The 26,504-nt window shown below is 43.8% G+C and overlaps 1 protein-coding gene across 3 annotated transcripts in view; it reads left to right on the top strand.

Annotated features, from left to right (window-relative positions):
- Positions 1–26,504, top strand: part of LOC147016666 (receptor-type tyrosine-protein phosphatase S-like) — a 643,261-nt gene that overhangs the window by 158,181 nt on the left and 458,576 nt on the right. For all 3 annotated transcript variants that reach the window (XM_085845560.1, XM_085845558.1, XM_085845559.1), the window contains one exon: positions 24,342–24,487. In XM_085845560.1, coding sequence (XP_085701686.1) covers positions 24,342–24,487 — 146 coding nt within the window. The remainder of the gene's footprint in view (positions 1–24,341; positions 24,488–26,504) is intronic.

Below are 26,504 nucleotides of genomic sequence, written 5' to 3'. Positions count from 1 at the left end.
GAAAAAAAGATAGCTCCAGCGAACTATACCGCTGAGGTTGTTTGCATTGATCAAATTCTCCCGAAGAGTACTTGACTGAATCGGTTATTGATTTTTTAAATAATTTTTTCGTTGCCCAATTTTAACGAAACTTGATACTGCACACCGCAGGAGAATGGTGAGTAAGGTGGGCCAAAAAAATTTGCGCTATCGTGTACCATTTTGGCTGTATTTCGGGAACGTACATACATACATACATACATACATACATACATACAAGATGAGAGTTTTGGTAATATATATATATATATATATATATATATATATATATATATATATATATATATATATATATATATATATATATATATATATATATGACATTTATTCATTTATTTATTTATTTATTTTTTTCTTGCTGATTTATGTGGACTTGAATTTTGAAAAAAACAACACTGACATCTCTTGGACTCATATAAATATTGCACTTGTAAAACCTTTTTGAACACCCCTCATATCATGTATTTTATTCATTGCAATTTCTATACTGTACTGTTGTATTTATTGCAGGGTTGAGAGGCAATAACTGAAGCACAAATAAATACAATGCAAAAATCGTCAATTATAGAAACAAGGCTTAATCCACACATTAATATTGTCATGTCGACGCAAAGGCACTGCTGGACTGCATTGCGATCAGAGAGTGGTCCTCAAAAATATCCAATGCCAAATGAAGACCACTCTGCGGTTCAAAGTTGAGACCTGAACATTTTGCCACATGACGTATCATTGGTCAGTTGTGCTGTTTCTATTTCAAATTGCATAAATTTACCCACCCGTGGAACTCTATACTGATACCCCACACAATAATTAAATGACAAGTTAAATATGATAAGCTGTGCTTCTGTGAAATTTTTTTTACAGCAGGAAGCCATAAATTCCTTGGGTTGGTGTAGTGTTAGCAGGGGGTACTGCATTGTAGAGCATACCTTCCTTTCGAGAGGGTCATGCAGGCTTAAATACCCCCATGGTATCTTGTAAGCAAGATCTTTTGGATTATTGCTGATACCATGCACTGCATGTATACTTAACCACTTGTAAAGATAAATCTATCATAATGTGACCATTTTAGGTTCTGTTCTTGCATTTGGCAACTTAACTTTCATGGCACAATTGGAAGCGGCAACTTAGCTGCCGGATAGCTTTCATTTCTTGGAAGCACAGCTGTGCCACTGATGCTGTGCCACTGATGCTGTGCCACTGATGCTGTGCCCCTCTACCAGTACACTGGTACTCATTTTGCTGACATCGGAAGATGACAGGCTTAGTCAACTCCACCTGGTTTTAATTCAGCCACCAACGGGGCTCAAACTCAGGACCCTAATATTCCAAGCCAGCCAACCTAACCACTAAGCCAACACCAGTTTTCATATAAGGTTGGGAATGTTTTGGAGAAATTTTTCTCTTTTGAAAAAGTTTTACTTTCTCATTGTAGACGATAAGAAAGGAAATGACTTCAATGTTAGTCAAAGCACTATGTGTAAAACCACGATACTGGATGGATATTCCAAAATCTTGATGGATGAAATCTCATCCTGTATAAAGAAGCATTCTTTGAGTGCACATTGTGTTTCGGCATATGCTTTTTTCGTCGTTTCCATGTTAGCTGGGCCTTATGAAGGTGAACACGTCGGCATGTTGGTGATTATAGAGTTTACCATCCAATGCCCTTCGTTCCACCAATTTTGCCCTGAAATAATGCTAATGTTATTGTAGTATAAACTGTGCAGTTTTATTGTCGTTTTCTGCACAAAAAAAAAACTCAGTGACTCACTTAGACTTACGATGGTGACTGTCGGTCTAACTTGTAATCTCTTCGTCCTTCAAAAAATGTTCAAGGATTTTTTTTTCACCCGTCAAACGGGGCATCATGTGTGCTTCAGATGTCATTGCTGAACATAATAATAGATGGTTCACTCAGGATTTATTTTTGATGGATTTCATTTTGACGGAAAATAAATAATAGTTTTTTCCGATCATCATTGTTGGCGAGCTCCCATGTAGATTTTCAAGCAAAACGGGCATTTCTCCAGAATCGATTTCAAATACTTACCCTCCCTCCAACCCTCCCGGTACCCTCCCTCCAACACATCCCCCAATTTCATCCATGCCACCTTCTTTCATTCCCCAATCACCTTCCTTCATACTTGATTCATTATTCTCTCTCTCCTCTATCTCCATACTTTTAATATTCACTTTTATCTCAGGCACAGCTTTCATAGTCAGTATTCAGCCCATCATCTTTCATAACTTGTTGCTGCTTTTTTTTCTTTTCTTTTCCAAAGTGAAAGTTACGATTGAAATAATGTGTGTTATTAAGTTAAGGTACAGCTCATGTGGAGGTCCCTGTAACCACTCAGTGCTTCCTTATACCCCCACCTTCCAATTGTCCCTTTACCATAAATTCAGTGTCTCGGCCGTTTGAATGCTTTGCCTTTTCCCAGGCAACATTAACGTGGGAGGATGCAAGAGCGGTCTTTATCATACTTTTATTTCCTGTCAGAAAATGATTTGATATTTAAAGCCAGAAAAGGCTGTTCCGACCCCCCCCCCCCCCAAAAAATGACATGATGCTGATGTCATGCACAGATGCAAACCACGATTTTGCCTCCTATCGAGGATGGCTTTCACGGGCTGACTCGGGTTTTTAAAGACCGAGATTAAATTATTGCAGAGCCACCGACCACGTTTCGCCCTTGTTTGGGCTCATCATGATGGCATACCGCAAAATCGTTTACTTGTGGCAAAGCGAAGTTTGGTTAAATATCGTCTCATCAATGGGTCTTCTCATGCCGACCCATCGACGGTGGGCATTTTATCGTTTAATTCCCCACAGATGGACCAAATCCCACAAGGGATCTGAGCGGAATTAGACCCTCACGTGGCCTGGTCGGAATTGTTCATTCAACCAGTGTTTAAAAATGAATGTTTGCAGTTTCAAACTTCCACAGGGATTTACCCCAAACCGTGCCAAAATGGTTTCTGTCATGCGACGTTTGCAAATGCTCATCACTACACGACCTGCTCTTAAGGTGTTTATCACCCTCGCAATGGTGAAGAATCACTTAAAAATTTTCTTTTTTTAAGATTCTCGTATCCGGATCTGGATCCTCACCAAAATCGAATCAATTCATCTTTGTCATACACCGAACCTGTCCACCATGTTTCGTCCAAATCCGTCCATAACATTTTGAGATATTCTGCTCACTTTCAGTGGTGGAGGAAATCAATCGGGTCACTACCTGACATTGTCCCTCATAGGCCTTTGTTTTCCTCCCGGCTCGACACATTTTCCTTCTCCCCCACACTGCAGCTGTTGGTACACAACCTGCGCCCGGGGGGTCGGCGATTCGGGCGCCGAGTCGACCCTCACAGGGCCCTCCTTGAACTCGGTGGGTCCCGTCATGACCCTCCTCTCGGCCAGCTCACACACCTTCATGGATGCAACCTTCCTCACCAGTGCAGGTTCAGCCCCACTCACCAGCAGTCCAGCCTCATTCTTACCCTGCATGTGCTCATGCACCAGTCCACATGTCACAGGCTCAAATACTTGGCTCGTCCGCCCAGGTTCGAGTACCTGCGCATATACCGGAGCTGTCGCGCGTCTTACCTTGTCGGTCCCGGTTACATCAGCCTGACCCCCACAAGGTCTAGCCGTGCACCCATGAGCACTGTCCCGCAGACCAAGGTGGTTGCTTTGTAAACCACAGGGCCTTCTTGCCTCTCTATCCCCACTAACCCTGCCACCTGGCTCGTCTCTTGGACGGTCTTTTCCATCTGGGGCAGGGTCCATGCCATTATCGGTCCAGGCCATTGTTCCCTTTTATTTTATAGTTGTCCCACTTGCTTCCAATTGTGTCATTTATTGCACCCAAAATACACCAATTTTCGTTGTTCCATCTTTTCATTATTTTTGTTCATTTCCTTTCCTAAAGGCGCTGTCACACCTTGACGATTTAGCCAGCGTATGCCGACTTATGAAAAATTTGTTTAAAACGCTGGCACACGTCGAATACGTTATGGGTAAGTTTTGATAACATTAAGAGCATGCTGAAAAACACTACCATACGTTGTAGTACGCTGGCTTTCATCGTTGTACTTTGCGGTTGTCCTCAAATTTTAGCATGCTTGAAATTTTGCAACGTATGCCGGCGTATGACTCACACGTTCACTACGCTGGCCATAAGTTGTAGGCACGTTATGCGATCGTTGACACACGTTACTTGTAAGTTACTCATAAGTCAAAACACGTCGAGGTAATGCTTAGCGTACCCGAAACTTATTTCTATCCTATGAGTAACGTGCTTTGAACCTATGTGTAACGTACCTCCAACGCATATTGACGTATGTAGACGTATTTGATTGACGTCTTCCGGACGACCACAGAACTTACTGAACGTGTTTCTAATTTACAGGTACCGTATAATGGCGTATTGGCAGCGTTTAAAAAAAATATATAAAAAACAACAATAACTTCCGATATTTCGTCACGTGCAGTTACGTCACGTCCGATTGCCTCTTCAGTTTGCTCATGTCTTATTCTTAGTTCCTCCTCTGTGAATATTTTCTGTTTGAGGATATTGTCATGTCGACGTCGAAACTTAAAAGCAAATGTCCGAATATATTTTAAAATTCGTGATAGACTAAAAGAAAATAAAAAAATCCACAACAACTTCACATATTTCGTCATGTGCCTTGACGGAGAAAATAAGTTTTGGGTATGCTAAACATTACCGCGACGTGTTTCGACTTATGAGTAACTTACAAGGAACTTGTGTCGACGTGTGTCAACGATCGCATATCGTGCCTACAACTTATTCCCAGCGTAGTGGAATGTGTGAGCCATACGGCGAGTACGTCGTAAAATTTTAAGCATGCTTGAAATTTCACGACGTACGAGATGTACCACGAAATATGACAGCATACTTCATCGTTTTTCAGCGTGCTCTAAACGTATACACAACTTACCCATAACGTATTCGACGTGTGCCAGCTTGGTTCGGCAAATTTTTCATAGGTCGGCATACACTGGCTAAATCCTCAAGGTGTGACTGCATGGTTGACACTTTCAATTTTCAGGCGTTTATGATTTAAATCGGCGTGCGGCAAGTTTTTAACAGGCTACGCCCCGAGTTCGTCGGCGATACGTGCAGCGCGCTTTGCCTAAGTTAAACTATCGTTGGGCATAGGTTGTGAACGCCGACAACAGGCTAAGCATTCGTTGGTATAAATTATCTATAACACAACGAAACGTTCTGTGTACGTTACTAATATGTTATGCATACGACCAACATGTTATGAATACGACCAAAACTTAAAAAAAAAAAAACATCAAAATTTCAGCGTACACCAACGTTTTACATACATTTTTATACGTTGCCATTGCTGGCAAAATCGTCAAGGTGTGACAGCGCCTTTACCCATTACTTTGTGCTCCCAGATCATGTTGATCATGAATTGATTTGGATTATGCTGAGAGAAATGGGGATTTTGGAGCACCCGATATGTCTGATAAGAAGTGACTGCACTCAACAAGAAGATACAGTTAGAATAGAGTTTAGAGATGGAATGGTTTAGAATTGGAAAAGGGGTCAGATAAGAGTGCATTCTCTCCCCTTTCTTGTTCAATCAGTATGGTGAGTAGAACATGAGGAAATCAAACTTGCATGTCATTGAGGCTGGAGTCGAGATTGGAGGAAGACTAATCAACAACCTAAGATATGCTGTGAAGACAGAAAATGAAAAATCTGGTCTTTATTTAAACCTAAAAAAAACCTGAAATCTTGTCCACTGAGAAGATCGACATGTTCAGATTGGGACATGATCATGTGGAAATAGTGGAAAGTTTCATCTTCTTCAGTACTAAGACTGAAGTGAGTGGAGAATGAGGAGGATAAATTAAGATGGCTTGCATTGAGGAGAACAGCAACATCAGGGTTAACAAAGATCTGGAAAAACAAATACAGTATGTGACAAAACAAACCAAGAGGAGGCCGATGAATGTTCTGGTATTTCCAGTTGCAATGTATGAATTTGAGTCATGACTCTTTTGAAATGTGGTGTTGGAGACAAATGGTAAAAATTCTACGGACTACAAGAAGACCAAACAAATCGGTGCTTGAAGAAGTTAGACCAAATGCACATTAGAAGCACTGATGTTAAAACGGAAACCGTCATACTTTGGATACATCATGCGCGCTGAAAACGAAAGTCTGGAGAAATCAATCATGTGGGAGGAAGAGTTGAGGGAGTCGGAGGAGGACAACGACGACGATGCAGACCTTGGATGTGCTGGTTGGATGGGGTAAAGGCTGCAACCAAGCTGTCTCTGCCAGAGCATCAGGAAGGATTGCAGGATAGGGATGTTTGAAGAAATCTGATCAAGAATGTCACCAGAAGTCGGACACGACTTGACGGAAGTGGATGACTAGATATACAGTACCTGTCTGAATTTAAACCAGGGAAGCCGGTTCCTTTCACATTTTGCCGAGAAAGGAATTTAAATCTACTTTATTTTATGATGGTTTCTGCCTCAATTATCTTCATTTCTCTTTTAAAATGGTTTATTGTGGCTTATTGGCTGTTAGAGAAAATGTGGTTTGTGTCGAAAAGGACTCAGTTTTGCTTCGTTTTAGGACATCTGGAAAAAAGGATATGATCATTGCCAATCGATCCTTTCTTGAACTCATTCATCTGTTGAGGACATGATTAGCCATTGACCTCACTGAGTGGTCTAACTTTGTGTTGAAAATAACTTCCAACACTCGTATAGATGGCAGCGAGAAACACACTGTGCCTTGAGATTGGTTTGCTGGGACAAATGTGGCATTTCATAAGCAGGAAAGCGTCAACTTTTGAACAACATGTAGAAATTAACTTGATATCCGGTTAAAACTCTGCTTCTCATTACAAACGATGTTATTGCCTTTTGAGATGCAATTCCATTAAATTCAAATTCAAATATTTATTCGTCCAACAATGAAAATTGTACTTGGTTATATTCCTCTCCACACAGTTTTTTTTTATTATTTTTATTTTTTATTTTTTAAAATAACCCTTCTGATGAAACCACCCAAATCCAGGATCACTGCTCACCTCCACTCAGTTGTTCCAATTTTTTTCCCCACCTGTCCAACCCTCATTAACCTCTTCCCAGCCTCCTCCACCTCATCTTCAAGTTTTCCCTCCTTGGAGTTTCCTTCTGCACCCACCTTCTCCATTCCATGCATGTTTTGCATCCTGTTTTTGTCTATTACGTCCTGGTCTGTTCACTGTACTAGCTCTTCCATGAGCCTCGACTTTCTTTACAAAAAGATCAGTTTTTTTGAGTTAATATCCTTCTCACAAACAACAAACCAGCAAAAAACTCTGACGGGTGAGCGCATAACCTCCGTCCATCTTCGGTGGTGGAGGTAAATAGATAGACGAGGCTTATTACCAGAAATATAATCGCAACATCACGATCAATATATAAATAGTAAAAACTTCAGTCCCCCCTCACTTGCCCTCAAACACCTTCTCTCCGAGCCCAGCAGACGTGCGACAAATTTTGGGAGTATTGTGACTTCAACGATACAAGCTTGAAATTTGGCAGCTTTGTCGATCATGCCAAAAGAAAGCGTTTCAGCTGTAGAGCCATCGCTGATTTCCTCTGCATTAAACAGCAGTAGCAGCCAAAGACACCATCAAGCAAGTAATCACCACACATCGCTCAGAAGTGCTCTGTGTGCAGTCCTGATTTGTCCGGTCTTATACCATTCCGTCACGAGTTGAGTAAGCTGATACACGAATCATGTTCTTTGTGGAAGATGCTGTGAAGCAAAGGTGTACCGAGGTGTCGATACATACAGTTGACGCAGTTATGGTGATTCTGGCAGTGACGTCCCTGAGTTGGGGATTACCTTTGGAACTGGGAAGAATTTTTGGTTCTCAGCAGCCCATTCAATGGCCAGGGCACTGGGATCTTACCGGAGTGTTACCTTGCTAATTTTCCTTGCATTCACTGGGTGCGACAGTGTCATTCTTTGGAGGTGTAGGGAACAAAACTGTGCGGGATACTTGGAAAGCCGACAATGAGGTCACACTGGCATTATGAGCTTGAGTGCTGCACCAGAGTCTATAGAGGACTGGTGAAAATCACTGGAGCATTTTGTGATCTTATTATATCACCATACTCGCAGTGGGGCTTCAACCAAGCTCACAAATGGCTCTTCACTCAGAAGGGTAGAACATTGGATCACCTTCCCCCAACAAAGGAGACACTCATTCAGCACATGAAGAGGGTTGCATACCAGGCAGACCACTGCTAGACCCAAATGATGACTGCTACTCCCAAGCTTTCACCTCCAAGTGAGTGGAGGTGCAAGAATAAGTGAGACAAATGTGAGTGGGACATGTGCAGCTGCAAGAAGTGCTGCAGGGGGCAGTGCAAATGCTTCAAGGCAGCTCTCCAGTGCACTGCCCTTGGTGGTTGTGGTGGAGAACGTGTTAGAACTTTATAAATGAAAACCAAAACACATTTTATGGGAAATGTTGGATGAGAAGCATAATTTGCATAATTTTACCATTAATGGCCCTCGGTGGTGCCGCCACCCAGGCACAAGTCGCTACAACTCCCCTTAGTGTACCTTGTGGTGCACAATGTCAGGTGCCCAGGAGTAATCACTTCGATCCCCCAGAGCTCTCACTACCCTCCAGGGTCCTGCAACCCCACCGGCCCAAGACGCTCACTCAGACGGTGCCCTGATGGACAGGGGATGCCACAACCCATCAGATTTCCACACCACCAGTGGTCGGACCCCATGTTCAAGTTCTGCCGGTACAGTTCCCCAGCTGCCTGGCTCAACCCAATCTCCCAGGGGGGGCAATTTTCCATGAGGCAGACTCCATTAACCCCACCTGGTATGAATTCTTCAGCCTGGGGACCAACTCCCACCAAGGCTGCTCGAAAATAAATTACGATTTGAATTTTAAATTCTCGACGTTGCGTTTCCGATTGCGGCTGCACGCTATGGCCCTATTATTACCATAGGGCCTTTTGCCCCACCCCCTCCCTGCAGCCACTCTGCCCCTCCCTGCAGCCACTCTGCCCCTCCCTGCAGCCTCTCTGCACTTCCCTGCAGGCTCTCTGCGCTTCCCTGCAGCCTTTCTGCCCCTCCCTGCAGCCTCTCTGCCCCTCCCTGCAGCCTCTCTGCCCTTCCCTGCAGCCTCTCTGCCCTTCCCTGCAGCCTCTCTGCCCTTCCCTGCAGCCTTTCTGCCCCTCCGTGCAGCCTTTCTGCCCCTCCCTGCAGCCACTCTGCCCTTCCCTGCAGCCTCTCTGCCCTTCCCTGCAGCCTCTCTGCCCTTCCCTGCAGCCTTTCTGCCCCTCCTTGTGACTCGCTTTGAGTTTCCCACTCTCCCAACCTTTCTCCATTGTCATGAGCCACCATCTGCTCATGACTCAACTCCGAAATCACATGAACAAACATGTTTAAAAACCAAACTGGGCTCAGCTTGACAATCTCCCACAATGGCCTGTCTCTTTCTTAGTGCCCCACCCCTAAACCTTTTCCTTATCATCTACCCCACAGCCACCAGCACACACACTGTGTGCTGCGACTCGAAGACTGCAGGTGACGAGTTGACTTCCACAGCGTCTGTCCCGAACACCATGGGACCATGCACAACCATCGACACCACCTCACGCACCTCGACAGACATAGTCTCGCTAATCAGCATAGGCTCATACCTGCACTCCGACCGTTTGACCTCGCTCCAACTGAGTCGACTTGAATGCTGCCCCACATGTCACAGGCTCGGAGACTTGGCTCACTGGCTCAGGCTCGGCCACCTGCACATCCCCTCAAGCTGGCATCGAGTCACACCGCAACAGTTCCAGACATGCCAAAAGAACCCCTGTCAGCTCTAACTGCTCACCTGTAACAACCGCATTGAACCCCATGGAGGTTGCTTCACACACCACAGAGCCTAACCTATCCCTCTCAAAACCCTACATCTTTCTTGTCATGTGGACAGTCTCTTTCAACTGGAGCAGGGTGACATTCACCCTGCCGCGATGTTCTTCCAGGCCGTTATTACTTTTCAAACATGTCCCCTTGGAATTTTCCTCTCCCCCCCCCACCCCCCAAGCAACCTGCCAATCCAGTTTTAATCTGTACCCGAAAGACCTCATTGTTTTTGTTCAATTGCTCTACCAAATCATCTCAATTTTTATTCATTTATTATCTATTACACTGCCATGCTGGCACACATTGGTCAGACAGATCGTGACAGCCTTTTCACACACGTGTGACATGTTCCCTTTGTGGTGGGAAGTCCTCACCTGGCCCCACCCACAAACAAGTGGTGTTTACATATACCATTTTTTAACCAGACGATCCTGGCTATAAATTGCATACGCTACTTCCCCAGCATCATATTTTACAAGACGACTTACTCTGACAGATCCCTGTTACATGGCAATCTAACTGACTCAAAACACACAGACCATGTTTCACTTATCACAGTCAAGCTCTGGATGCCCCCCTCAGCCCCCCACTTCCATGTAACAAATACTCTTAACCTTTTTCAAGATTCTCTTTGTGCACAAATTGCTTCCAAACATATTTTTGACGAAGTACCCTTTCTGCCTGGTTCATCAATCTCTGTACCATAACAAAATCAACTGAATTGAGCCGACTGTACGAGGGAAAAAATGGCCAAAAAGAATGGTACTCTGCAGTACTGTTTTATGGAAGAGTTTAATTTTAGGATCTACTCCGAAAGGTTAAAGTTTTTATAAGAAGTGAAGTCGTGAGTGTGTTTTGGCCGCAACATATCTGTATTGTTCTCCACATTTTAACCATTCAACTATGATGCCTCGATATTATCTCTATGTCCACACCATGGATTTTAACAGGACCAATATCATTATTTATCTTCCTCCGAAAATCCACAATTAATTTTATCGTATTTTCATTTAATTGAAGACTTGTCATCGCACCACTTTACAAATGTTTTAACGGAATTTCTATTGTCAACTTCACTATTCTTCACAAATAAAAGCTCACTATGATGGCATCCTCAGCTTAATTCAAATTTTTTTTTTTCAATTTCTCAAAAAAATGTAATTCAGGGCAACACGAGAAGAGCGAATACCCTTCCCTTTCCGGAGAGGGACAACAAGGCCACTCTTCCAGTCAGTTGGGATGATGCCTGTGTTCCAGGCAGAGCACAGAACTGCATGCAATGACACGAGTACAGCATTTCCACCAGCCTTGAGAATTTCAGCATTGATGCCACAGATCCTAGGAGCTTTACCCCATTTCAACCGGTTCACCGCAGCCTGTGTTTCCATAAAAGAAGACGGATCACAGTTGATTTGAGGGTCAGCAATACAGATAGCAACACCACCAACATCCAACTTGACAGCTGGTGGATCAGCCTGGTGCAGCCGCTCAAATAACCGGCCCAGCGGGCCTTCACTTTGGACTCCTCTGTCAAGAGCCTACCACCCTCTGCTCTAACTGCAGTACACCGAGGGATGGGCTTGGAGGAATGCAATGTGAGAATTCCCCTGTAATCACGATGAGAATCACTTGACTACAGGTGATGCTCTACCCCTCACAGGTTCCTCGCACATCAGCCTCCTTGTCCACCCCTAATGCACGTTCAGTTTTATGCCTCAGCTCCCTTAACAGCTCAGATCTGCAAGTCAGCCTCTCACTCTCTCACACTCTCACAATGACTCTCCGAAAGGACCGTTTCGAAAATCCCCCCATATACTTTCTCAATAATTCTCTGGAAGAAGTCCTTTCATTCAAGCTTCTGGGTCTCACAATCTGCCATGATCTTTCCTGGGAAAGCCTCATTTCAAACCTTTCCTCCAAAGCCAGTCACCGACTGGGAATCCTCCGTCGTGCAAAGTCCTTCCTCGGCCCACCTGAGCTCCTGACCACTGAGAAAGCTTTCCTCTGCATTCTGATGGAGTACTGCTCTCCCCTCTGGGCTGGTACTCCTGCCTCTCACCTTTCTTGGCTTCACGTTGTGGAAACCAAGGCATTTCGGATCATTGGTATCTCCCGCGATGAAGCTGAGTCTTTGTGCCTCTCACTCAATCACCGCAGGCAGGTCAGTGGGTTTTTCTGTGTTCTACCGTCTCCTCTCTGGTCTTGCCCCCCCCTCCCCCTGCTTTATCTGCGATATGTCCCTACAATATTTCCGCAGGGCGCTCAAGGTCCGCCAACAACCCCCTTCTGGTAAAACTACCACAATCACGAATCACTGCTCACCTTCACTCTTTCATTCCTCTTATTTTTCGCCTTTGGAATAAACTCCCACACTCTGTTCAATCACATTCTTCTCTCCAGGCCTTCAAAACAGTTGTTCACCACCACTTCTTTTCTTCCCCCATCCAAAACCTGGATCTTTTCTACCCCATTAATCCACCCCAAACCCACCTCCTTCAAATTCTCTGCTTTCCTTCCTGAAAGTCCCTGTAATGTCCATCTTGTATACCCCATGTTACCCACCCCATCCCTCTCCCTTCCACAGATCTCCTCATGTCTCTGTTCCCCACTGTTTTGTCCTTCCCTCTCCCACCCCTCTTGTCTCATGATCCCTTGCTGTGCGTTGTGTGCTAACTCTCATACAAACCTCGACAATGTATACAAAAACAAACAAACAAAGCCTGGCCCTGCGAGTCTGGTCAATGTCCCTTGAGAGACAAAATTCTTTTTCGCTCTTTGGTGAGTTCCAAGACATCTTCTGGCAACATCAAGGACGGTGGTCTTGAAGGCACTCCACAACTCTTCAGGACCTTCCAAAGCACCCAGACCCCCCCAAATCTCCACTCAGCCTGTTCGCAAACTCCTCAGCTACCCTCTCATCCTTGAGCTCACCAACATCCAGCCTAGTCTGGGATGGTACCATTCTCCTGGATTTAAGCTGAAACTTCAGAGTTGCTACAACAATCCTGTCGTCAGTATTGAGGAACTGAGCACTCCGGTCGACCCTACAGTTCTGGATCATCCTCCAGCGACCATCAACGAGCACATGCTCAATCTCCTTTGCCACATCACAAGCGTTGGAATACCAAGTCCAGCGATGAACCTGTGGGCACTGAAACCATGAACCAGCCACCCTAAGTCCATGACTTCTTGCAAAGTCAAGGAACTTTGTGCTGTTCTGGTTCATAGTTCCTGACCCATGGGGACCAACACATGTCTCATAACCATCCCTATCAGTTCCAGTCGAAAATAATAACAGCAATAGCAGTGTGTTATAATATAATCTTACTATAATTCACCGTCCATCTGTCTGTTCCCAGGTACCGCAAAAACAGCTGAACCGATCGCAACCATTTTTTTTCGTGTGTAATCCTGGGACCCCTTGGAGTAAAACAGGCATAAATATAATGACATGACCCCCTTGATGGCTTCAGTTGGGGGTGGGTGTTTCTAGTTATAATAGTAGCATGTTCAGTTAACTATGGTATTTTTGTTCAGAATGAATGTGTGAGGAGATGACACTATGCGCTCTGCAAGTGCCATTCTAGTTCAAGAAGTGAAGCTTGTTGCACAGTCGTGTTTTCTTTAAATTGAGGAGCAATTCAATTGTCTTATCAATGGAACCCTCTTCTCCCTTGTGTTTCTTAAATTCACAAACCAGGAGTAACATCTGTTTAAGTCATTTGTCACTTCATGAGGATTATCCATAAACCTGCCGAACCATCTCTGCCAGAGCTTCGGGAAGCAGTGCAGGAAAGGGGTGTTTGGAGAAATTTGATCATGAAGAAGAAGAAGAAGAAGAAGAAGAAGAAGAAGAAGAAGAAGAAGAAGAAGCAGAAGCAGTACCATTTGGACATGTTAAGTAAGATGGTGTACAAGGGTGATGTAATCAGACTGCTTCAAACTTCTGGAATTTTTATTTTCAACGGTTTTAAAAATCATTATTATTATTGAAGTGTAGTGTATCAAAAATCATTATTGAAGTGTAGTGTATATGTCAACACTTTGCATGGTAACATGTTATATGAACTCTAGTTGGAACATGTAACTGTTCACAGAACACAATAGTCAGCAATTTTTGACCTCACTAACCTCATTGATATTGTTGCGAATTCGCGCCCCGCCGGCGTGAGAACGACCGCGTGTAACCAATAGCGGCCGCTTCGCCCACCGAACGTGCAATTCAGTCGTGACCCTCCTGGAACTACCGCCAAGGAGCTAGTCACGGGTGGGGGTTTAACTTCACCACAACTCAGTCCGCATTCTACCCGCATGAAATAGGGTCCGATCGCCGAATGGTCGATTTACCTAAGTACCCGCGCGGATAGCATACCGAGGAGTTGTACCACACCACAGGTCGACTCCGGACACGAACCGCTTAAGCGGCTCGTTCCGTGCTGCAGGGATAACCGAGCGGAGTTATTGTCGACCTTGACGGTTCAGATTAGTTACAGGGTGTTTTAAACCCACTATTAATCCCTTACGTGATGCAAGATGGAGATTCAAACAAAGGAAAGGACTCAGCGAAACGGGGAACAATTGGACCAGCACATTTATTCCGCGCCACACGGCAGCACAGAAGGCACGTATATCACAGTCAAGCAAGAAAACACAATAAAAGCAAGTGAAGAGACACACGAAGATCTACCACCGAATCATGCAATTCACACAGCAACACTTAAAACAGTTCTACTTCACCAGACTGGCGCCACACACACGTTTACACAGAACCCAAAAGAAATGGAAGTCGCGACTTCCCTGAGCGTGTCGAGTCCTTGATGACCGTAACTCCATGTCCCTCCGGCGTGGTCCACTGGGCTCTTGCCTCACGCCTACACGTGTCGTCCGCCCGACAGGAACGAACGAACAGAACCTCAACCTCTTCCTCCGAATGAATGAACCAAGAGCAAGGACTCTCGACAACTCTCGACAATTCTCCTTCAGGGACAAGGGAACAGGGACTCTCCACAACTCTCGACAATTCTCCTTCAGGGACAAGGGACAGGGACTCTCAAACAACTCTCGACAATTCTCCTTCAGGGACAACGGAACCGGGACTCTTCACGCCCACGCCTTTTGTAGGGTCGGGCTCCGCCCTTCGCTCTGCCCTGTGCCCTGCCCTGTTCTTGGCTCCTCCTTCCTTCGAGACACTTCCAGAAAATGCCTCGAAGGGGGGCGTTCCTCTCCCCCGGCCGCGTCACACCGCGCATCCGCCAATCGGGAGAGGACGCGCCACCCCCTCCCCCTTTCTCACCAAGCGCGAGGGAAAATGGCGGGACAACCCCACAGGCATTGTTGGTTTTCTTCTCTACGTGCCGTACGACGAGGGAAGGAATATTCGGGTGGGAGATATTTGCGCGGGCGTTTTGGGTGGGAGATCTTGGCGGGAGATATTTAAGCAGGAGTTTTGGGCGGGAGATGCCCCTTCGCACCCTTGTTGCTGCTGCCACTCTGCTCCTTTCATCTGTCCCGCGGAGATCATGACCGCACGGTGCTCGTTGAATGGCGAGTGGCGAAGATGGTGGTAGCGTAGTTGTGGAAGGTGGCATCGTGGTGTGAATGGCATGATTGTTGGTGTCGTGTAGTGAATGGCGTGATCATTGAGATGTTGGTTGTGGCGATGTTCGTTGTTGTTCTTGCACCAAAATAACGACAGCAAAAGAAAAAAGGCTAACTGAAGAATCGCAGCCCGAATGGATCACATATATTCCCTCTATACAACGGGTTTGGGTTAACTACACATGGACTTACCGATATATCTCACCTGATGACCCTTTATGGTGTAATGCGAATTTCCACAGCCATAACAATATTATCTGTTGCCTCGTTGAAAATTTCCCTATTCCTAATTTCAAAACATGCTTGTAGATCTTGTATAGTTGTATCACGGTGCCATTTGAAACTTAAACAACTTTTTGTTTTATACTGGTTTCACCGTTTTCAGATTTTGACAATACTTAGGTAAAAAGTGCACAACATTATGATCCGCATTTCCAATTGTTGTTCGAATAACTTGTACGAATGGAACAGAAACATTGGCTTAATATATTATTCCCACATGTAGGCTCACTTACATAACCCTTGTAGTTTAGAAAAGCATCGCCCAAGTTACAATGATTCACATGTCCCAGAATAATCTTGGGCGAGTCAGGTGAAGATGCGTCCATCACTTGGACCATTTCATACACGACCTCCGCAACCTGCTCGTCATTAACATCGGGTGGAATGAAGAACAGAACAACGTGCAGTTGATTGAATTCTCGGGGCAGATAGAACAGTCTAAAAGCCATGCAGAGTAGTTCAACATTGGCATCACAGGCACAACTCTGAATCCCAAAGTTTTTGTACCATCGATTGTTCACGTACATGCATATGCCTCCTCCATTACCTTTATTTGTGGCAATCGAAGATCGATCATGACATAATATATCAAATCCTTCAATATCGATAGCAGTGTTGGAAATATCCAGCGTCAGCCATGTTTCAGTGAAAAATAACACGCTCGAATCTATAAATTCTGACATATATTTGGCACACAATGGTAGTGGTTTGGTATATGCCACACTGCCCTCGAGGTGCTGTAAAACGTGGCGATCATACGTAATGTGGAACATGACGGGTAATAAAGGAACCAAAACAGACAAACGCAGCAGTCACAAGTTTCTCGAACACTACCCTAAACACATTAACCCCCACAGAAGAAAAGACTGAAAAACTAATGAATCTGAGACTCGCATGAAAATTGAAAACAAAGCAATGTAAAAACCATGTCACCACCGAACAGCACCAAAATGATGAGTCATCAGGCACAGGTTGCACCTCTACTGGCCTATTCAAATAAAAACACCAAATACAGCATTGGAGCTGGCAGAAAGAACCCCAAGAATGGTTCTCACTGACTTTAAATGAGATAAGTACTTTTTCTTCCTTATGTTATTTTGATTTATTAGGTTGCCTTCTTGTTATCCCTGCAGCTTGAAAAAAAAAGAATGCGCAAAAAGCATTATTTGGCATATTTGATTTAAATGCACTGAAGCTCCATTGGCCGTTAAGATCTCCCGTGTTTCAAAAACATTAACTCAATACTTATATTTTTGGAAAGTTTTTCCATCCATGTTTTTATGTAGAAATTTAGGTGAATGGAGACGCTAAATGACAGATGACAGCAGATTCATAGTCTGACAGATAGTCAAAGGAGAACAGGGAAACACATCACACAAATGGTTGAGATGCAGAAATGGACCACATATAGCTGGGAGGAAAGGGAGTGGTGTGGTCAGTGCGAGTATCGGAGAATGTGGATGGTGTGGGAGGTGTGGTCAGCAAGGGTATAAGAGAAGACTGGTGCTATTGGAGAAAGCATGAGGTGATTGGTAGCACTCTTGAAAGACTGGAGGGAGAGGCATGAGATTACAGACACTGGAGTCGTTACGAGAGACGAAGGTGCAGAGGAATGAAGAAATGGAGGTGATCATTCACCTTAGAATTGGGGAAAGTAACTGAGTGTGTGACTCTGGAAGTACTTGTATGACCTGCGTGAGATGGGGCAGGAGGGAGAAGAGAGAGGGAGAAGTGATGCCAGAAGTGATTGGTGTTTTTTGGGGTTTTTTTTTTTGTAGTCTATTTTCCAATATTGCTCCCTCTGCTCTTTCCGTCCTCTAACCATCCTTATCTATGATAGGATACACGCATTCCTCCAGTAATCCCCTCTTGTTTAGGCTTCCCAAATCCAGGTGAACTGCCCACCTCAATTATTTTATTCCTCACTTTTCTCATCTATGGAACACCTTCGAGAAGCTGTTCTATCTCGTTTTCCCCTATAAAGCTTCAAATTAGCAGCTTCTATCAAAATTTCAAATTCAAATCAAACGACTCCCACCTTGCTCTGTAAAGAAAAAAACAAATCTGATTGGGGTAGACAAAGAACAACATCTGTTCTAAAACACTGCCTTGTGGGTAACCAGCCTCAACATTGAAACCATGAGACAGAACGTCATCAAGAGCAATCTTTTTTTTTCTCCGCTCGCAGAGAAAATTGGAATTTTGCTGCAGCACATAATATGGTTATATTTGTGATCTTAGCCAGCTGTCGCATTTGCCTTTTGGTTATTGACGTTAAATATCCTATTTTTTTCTTTATTAAGAGTAGGCTATTGTATGTTCGTACATTGTGTGCCAAATATCCCCCGTGGGTGTTGGCTATATAATTATCACTTTCTACAGGAGGTGGGGAGTTCATCGTGTATAACAAATGAATATATAAATACAGACAATAATGTATCCACACATGACTCATTTGTTACACTGCTTCTCACGGACTGGAACAGTCCTTACATATTTGCTTGATTGGGTTTGTGACCAAGAGATATGTGGCGTGGCGTCCTGTTTTGGCTAAGCCAGGTGGTTTCACCATTGAGTGTCACTATGTCATTTTTATCACTTTCCTTTTGCAATGGCTTGTTCTTGTCATGCTTGCCAGCTCTTGTTAAACTTCCTCGTAGTCCATGTGGGCAGTTATAACATGGTTATGGGTGTTAGAGTTGGCATGATCTCACTTGTATTTCCTTGCCATATCATTGCCTCTGCCACCGAAGGTGGATGGATGTTATGTTTTCACCCTTGTCCGTCTGTCTGTGTCAGTCTGTCTGTCTATTTGTCTTTGTGCAAGATATCTCAAAAAGGATGTGGGTGGATTTGGATGAATTTTGGTGGACAGGTTAGGTGGATGACTATGATAATTTGATTCGATTTGGGTGAAGGTCCGGATCTAGATACAAGAATTGTTGAATTTTTCAAGTGATTCTTCACCATTGAGAGATATGGCCAAAAATGATAGACAGCATGATATCTTAAAAAGTTGTGAACAGATTATGACAAAACTTTATCGATGAGTCAGCAAGGAGACAACAAAGCTGCTGTCACACCTTGACGTTTTAGCCAGCGTATGCCAACGTATGAAAAATTTGGCGAATACGCTGGCACACGTCGAATACGTTATGGGTAAGTTTTGTATACGTTAAGAGCATGCTGAAGCATGCTGGCATATGGAGTATGACTCACACGTTCCGCATATGCTGGCCATAAGTTCTAGGCATGTTATGCGATTGTTGACACATGTCGACACACGTTACTTGTAAGTTACTCATAAGTCGAAATACGTCGATGTAATGTCGAGCATACCCGAAACTTATTTCTAACCTATGAGTAACGTGCTTTGAACCTATGTGTAACGTATCTCCAACGCATATTGACGTATGTAGACGTATTTGACGTCTTCCGGACGACCACAGAACTTACTGAATGTGTTTCTAACTTAAGCTACCGTATAATGGCGTATTGGCAGCGTTTAGGGGAATTGGTACATAAAATGGGGTTCACAGGAGGAACCCGTCAGTGTTCCAGACTCCATGGTGAGCAGATGTCCATATCATCCGAGAGATGGAGGATCTGGCAAGGCTGAGAGGAGAATACCTACTAGCTGTCCTCCAACATCAGCATGACCTCATTGAATTGAAACTGTACCAGTTGCGTTCCAATAGAGCCAGGAGAAGAAGAGGTGAACGGAGGAGAAGGAACTGGGTGAGACCATGGATCGGGAGGCGACGGCAGTTTGGCATGTATGACCAGCTCATGGTGGAACTCCGTAACGAGGAGTTCTTCGAAGTTTTCTTCGGCATGACGGTGATGTTGACACTTAGATGTCTAGTGCAGTTATGATTTGAATCGTCGAGCTGCAGCGTTTTAATAGGCTACGCCACGTGATCGTTGGCGATACGCTGCCGCACGCTATGCATAAGTTAGACTATCGTTGGGCACAAGTTGTGAACGCCGACAACACGCTAAGCATTCGTTGGTATAAGTTATCTATAAGTTATCGAAACGTTCTGTGTACATTACTAATATGTTATGCATACGTCCAAGTCGTTATGAATACGCTATTATATGCCCAAAACTGAAAAAAAAAGTTCAGCGTACGCCAGCGTTTTAGATAAATTTTGATACGTTGCCATACGCTGGCTAAATCGTCAAGTTGTGACAGGGGCTTAGCAAGCCCTTTAGATTTCGGTTCAGGTCCGGATCGAGATCCGGCCTTTCTGTGGGATACAAAACATAAACTGAGGATAAACTGTTCAGCCTGGCAGAGGTGTGCACTCGACCGAGTGCCGTTCTAGTTTGCTTTCTGTTTTTGATGATCATTTGGACTCATATTCCAAATCTTGACTTGAACTTTCCTTTTCCCTGGTATGTTCCATGTAACAAAAGCATCCGCATTTTCTCTATTATTAATATTTACATACCGTACCTTATGCAATAATCTTAACCCTCAATGAGGTCACACAGTGTTGTCTTGGTAAAAGCTGTAATACAGACCTCAATAGTAAATTCCTCTTGATAGCTGTAACATTCCATGAAGTTATTATTTTCCCAAGAAGTTAGAAATTGTCAGGATTGACATTAAAGAACAACACTCGTAAGCGAGGCAGCCAAATCACACGTATGTTTTTTTTTTTCTATAGTTAGTGTTCATAACCATCTTCACTGATCACCTAACTGGTTGTGGACAATCACCGAACATGGTAACATAGTACTATTCACCTCTCACTCTCGTTTATATCAAGTCTAACGTCCACCATATTGAAATATACTCACCTTGGTTGTATCCCACAATTCCTTCCGATAAACTTGTAACGTCCATACCTATGGGAACCATTCCACTTTAGCACATAAGCCACGTCGATGAACGTCTTATTGCTTTTTTCGGTAATCGTCATGATTTACTCGATCCAAGTCGAAATGCCATGGAATCTCCCAAACAGCAAATCTTCCTATCTCCATAGATCTCTGGATATCTGTGGGTCCCAAAGATTCGTACTACCCCGTTTCTTCTTTTCACCTCCATTTAACTTTTGCAGAAAAGATTTGTATTTGGATAGCCATCTACTTTACCTTCACCCACATCCTTCTTGCTCGTCGTATTATTTGATGACGGATGCCTTTTTCTTTTCTCACGGCGTGGCTACAATAATTGCAATAATCATCCATGGGATTTTAATCAAATCTGCATTTCTGCAAAACTAGATGGGACAGAGGTAGCACACTTTCCTTTCTTCTTCTTTTGTATGCAGCACATAACTATAAGTATCATTATGGGCTGGGAAGAGAGGCATCTGTGTTCGTGGATGCAATGGAGGAGGGGGCATGACTGTTTCCGTGGACGCAATGTCACCTGTAGGTTGGAGAAGCAATTTGCAATTTGTTCAGCGAGCCAGCGATAGAGCACCTACTCTTCGCAAAAGACACCATGAGATCTGTAATGTCTACTAGTTCACGACAGCAGATGGGATGCCAGGTTTAACGTCCACTTGAGGGACGGTGCATTTGAGCGATCTCGTCTGGGTTTAATTTTCAACCCAACTACAAACTTTCACCCTTATTATTTACAGGCAGGGCATGCATCAATGAGTGCACCGCACATCGGATATACGCAAGGCTGGGGACACATCTGCTCGCATTTGTAGGTGGACGTTAATGATCCCACAGTATATTTTGGCAAAGTGTATGTGAGTACCACCCTGGCCAATTTGCAAAATTCCTGTCTGAATGTGCATGGGGGCACTGCATCAGTGGCACCACAGTTGCCGCTCAGTAATGGTGCAAACCTGCGTGTTAAATTCCTAATTAAATCCCAGTCCAATACGTATTTGCTAACAATGAGGAAACTGTTCAATCACCATTATATCCATTGTTGTAATCTCGCCAGACTCGTCCTTGTCTTCCAGACATCAGTTGGAACATAATTGACATGGGCATCAGGCGATAATTATTGGTCCTTTGTATTTCATTAAGATAGTTAGTTATAACTGGTATTGAATTGGTACAGGCTGATTGTAAAGTGTGTTGACCCCAAAAAGTCATGGATAATGGTGATTATGCCCGTTTTGCACTGATTAACTGAATTTCAAATTCCGTGAAATTTCATCCTGAAACATTACAAGTACTCCTGAGTTATTGTTATATTAATTGTCACTATTGCTGAACCCTAACATTTTGAAAGTTATTATGATGTAACATTGTTGGTTAATTTTCCAAGTTGCAAAATTCTCAATCTAATTTGTGAGAACATGCAACATTTGTGAGTAAGCTGAGTAAGGTTTTCAGTTTTTCATTTTTGGGGGATACCCAGCAGAATCACCTTTTCATGTATGCCCTTTCACTGCCCATCCTGGCTGCCAAAAGACAATCAACCACTGATGGTAGATCAAATCACAACAAGGTCAGGGAGGTATCCACATTTGTGAAGACCGTTAGTGAGCCAACTGCACTTTTATCAACAATCCAAAAGCACTGTACTCGGTGACTTTTGTTACCGGAGGGCTGTTTAAAAGGTTAAATGTCAAAATAATGGTTATTCTTTGATATTCATAAATATGAGATGAGCATCAAAGGGTTTAATTACATCCTCCACCGAAGGTGGGCAGGGATTATGTTTTCACCCCTGTCTCTCTGTTTGTCTGCCTGTTTGTTTGTCTGTGAGTAGGACATGTCAAAAAATTGTTAACGGATAAGGAGGAAATTTGGTGGACAGGTTCGGTGTGTGACGAGGACGAATTGAGGAGATTTTGGTGAAGATCCGGATTCAGATACGAGAATTGAAATTTTAAAAAAAGTGATTCTTCACCATTAAGAGATGGGACCAAAAATGATATACAAGGTGTTTCAAAAAGCCCTGGACAACTTTGGTTGTTAATATATTTAGAACCACAAATGATACAACGACACCCTTTGGTTTAGACTTTAGATGAAAGAGAAACTCATATTTAGTTTTGTGAATACCGTCAATACACTTCAATGTGAGCTCCGTTTGTCGTGCACAGGACCTCAAGCTTGTACACGAGTTCTTGCCATGTTTGGCTCAGCATGTTTGCATCCACCAGTGTGCATGCAGCTGTGATCCGAGAACGAAGATCCTGTAGGTTTGCCACCATGATGTCGTCGACAACATCTTTGACAAAACCCCACAGAAAAAAATCAAAGGGGATTATGTCTGGTGATCCTGGGGGCCAGGCAGTTGGTCCGTCTTGGCCAATCCAGCGATCTGGAAATTTTTCATTCCGGACGGCTCAAACAACTAAGGCCCAATGAGGGGGAGTGCTGTCCTGTTGAAAAATGATATCGTATTCCAAGTGTTCAATCTGTGGGAAGGAGAATCCTTCCAATATGTTCATGTAAATTGTTGAGGTCACTGTATCCTCTGCAAAGAAAAATGGACCCACCAAGCAGTCAAGGAGAAGTCCACACCACACATTGACCTTCGCACCATCGTGTATGTGTTCAATGACCACATTGGGGTTTTCAGAGTCCCTGGTCCTCACATTGTGTTGGTTGACCTTCCTCGATTCATGAAAGCAAGCTTCGGCTGTGACCATGACCTTCTTCAGGTAATCTTTGTCATCCTTGCGTTTGGGTCCATCACTTGGTTTTGAGTTCCTGCAGAATCTGCATCTTATAGACATAAAGCTTCAGTGTTTTATGCAAAACCCTGTGTACAGCGGTGGTTTGTAGTCCCAATTCTCTGGATGCACGTTTTATTAATTTTCTGGGACATTATTGAAAGGATTCACACATTCGCTCAACGACTGCTGCACTTGTGCTTGGTCGACCGGTAGTTTTCTGTTTCTGACAACTTCCAGTCTCCTTATACCTCTTGTACCACTCTGCGATACTCGTCCACGATGGTGGATTCCTTCCATTCCTTGTACGGAAATTATGCTGAACTTGTGTGTTGGATCTCATCTGATCTCATCTCTGAACATGGCAAGACCCATTCGATGCACTGAACTTTCTCCTGTGGAGTCGCCATTTTCTTTTACATTAAACCACCAGACCTGAAAATAAAGAAAACTTTGAGTTTCTGTATCATACAAACAAAGGGTATTGTTGTGTCATTTGTAGTGCTATATGCATTAACAACCAAAGTTGCCCAGCTCTTTTGGGAATGCCCTGTATAGCATGATATTTAAAAAAGTTGTGGATGAGTTATGAGAACATCTCGGTGGATGAGTTGGTTAGATGACAAGAACAAGCCGATTTAGATTTTTGTTGAGGTCCGGATCCAGATCCGGCCTATCAGTGGGATACAAAACGTGAAATGTTCAGCCTGGTGGAGGTATGCACTCCACCGAGTGTTATTCTAGTTTATTGTTGTCATAATTCTCTAATTTTTGGGCAACATGTAGACTGACTGACATAAACGATTATGTTTTCATGGTCCACACATTTTACACTCTTGTTTCATCTTCCTCTGTCTTCTTTTAGCTCCACCACGGTTCACTCAGAAACATGCGGACCAGGCTGGCATAGCTGGTGGCGTGGCCTCGTTCCTGTGCAGAGTGACTGGCGATCCACGACCCAACATAACATGGTCACGAAGGGGACGACGTCTCACCTCGCAACGCTTTGAGGTGGACCATTAATTTGTTTAATGTTGTTTTAGCTTTCCTGATTTGTTGTTGTCCTTTAATATTGAAAGAGTGCTGCGTGTGTGTTTGTGTACAAGGAGCGGGTTTGTTCTCTTCATTTTTCCCACAAAGGTGCAAAGAGGGTTTTGCATGTGATGATTGTTTTGCACTCAAATATTTCGTCTTATCACATTGCTTTTGCAGTTTTGCACTAATTTGGTGTCGATCATGTTGTCGTGTGTCAGCCACTACATCAACCACTATACCACAACCACAATTGTAGCTGGTGGGAAGACCGAACACAGCAGAGATCCCTGCGAGAATGACCAAATTAAACCGGGGTCATGCCTGAGCAGTATTTCGCATGTCCTGTATTCCAAACGTGTTCTAAACCACATGAGTTCTATAAATCTTAGAATCAAGACCAATTTAATCCCCCAATGGTCTCACTAATCTTAATTGTCGGCACGTGTGAAAGATAGCATAAACCGACATGCACACGACCTTAATCCATGCAAATAATTTAATAAGCACCATTCACGACACTTGTACACAGAAAGAAATCCCAAACTAGGGTGCCGCATACACAGCAAACATTCACACAACTGGCCAAGTAATTAGAGCAGGCAATGCGAAGTCCCATATCGAACAGTAGGCTGGCCGTGTTTGCTCGCTTGGGCAGAATGTTCTGGCTGCAGAGATACAGGCCAAGCTTTAGAACGCCGCCAAAGACCAAGGGATCGGTAGCTCAATTGCGTTGATCCCCTGCTCTTATTGCCTTACCTCTCTCCCATTCTTCATTCTCAATACACCCGCAGGGTGCCAGCCAATCACGGGCTATACCCACACACATAGTGGGGCAGATAACAGCAATTTTTGAGAGGAATCGTGCAAATGATGATACAAGTATAAAATTTGGCACATTTGTTCTCCAGGGGATTCTAATCAAATCTGCCCGATTGGACATTTGAAAATCCAAATTTTGAAAAATTTGAAGAAAAAAAAAAACTTCAAAAAAGTCAAGATCACGAATCAATGTTGGATGCTGGCTGAGATTGGTGAATGTTTCAGAAACATCATCAAAGACATTCCAAGTCTGCCATGCAGTTTTTTTTCCCTTTACCGCGGAAGGCAGACACGACATCACATCCAGTGAATGCATGGAAGTATGGGATCCCTCCAGCTTTCTCAGGCCCTATTGCAGAAACTACCTCATGGACTGGAATCCATCGCGCCTTGGCTCCTTGGGCCAAGGCAATCCACATGTTCTCAAGACCTAGTTCCTGTAAGGATGGCAGTACAGATATTGCTATGATTAGTACGTCCGTGTCATTAGCCTTAATGATCATGGACTTTCTACCATCCGTCGTTGCATCCCTGGCGTGTACAAATATTCGAGTGTCAGCTTCTTCACGACAACATGGAGACACAGCATCCAGTGACTTCCTTGTGTTGCTAATGGCATCTTCTCCTTTTGTGACAATGACTGTTCTTGTCGTCTGTGCTTCACATATCTTTTCCGCAAGGAAGTGAAACAGCTCAGTCTTGTTGCTGTCATCTCGAAGAAAGCTTCTCCAGTTACTTGGGGTCTTACTGGTTCCTGTCACTCTTCTTCTGATTCCTTGCCCCATTTTCGACCTTGCCTCAGACTTCAGACTTGACTTCTTGTACACATCAAACACTACGTCCACCCTCTCGTACCTGGCACCATAGGATTCCACCTTTGGGATGATGTCTTCTTTAGCATAGTCATCAAATATCTTTGAAGTGCGTGAAGGTAGGGCATTGACAAGTGCTGAGCCATCAATGATGACTGCATCTCCCTTTGGTTCTCTGTCTGGGATGTTCACTTGCACTTCAAGAATTTCAGCCAGCTGTGACTTCAAATTTTTTTGAAGTTTTTTTATATTTTTTTCAAATTTTTCAAAATTTGGATTTTCAAATGTCCAATCGGGCAGATTTGATCAGAAAGCCCCGCAGAACAGAAATGCCAAATTTGATGCTTGTATCATAATTTGCA

The sequence above is a fragment of the Eptatretus burgeri genome, chromosome 11 (assembly GCF_056783735.1).
Source record: "Eptatretus burgeri isolate ZD-2024b chromosome 11, Ebu_testis_v1, whole genome shotgun sequence".
Lineage (NCBI taxonomy): Eukaryota > Metazoa > Chordata > Myxini > Myxiniformes > Myxinidae > Eptatretus > Eptatretus burgeri.
This window is presented reverse-complemented; position numbering and strand designations above follow the sequence as displayed.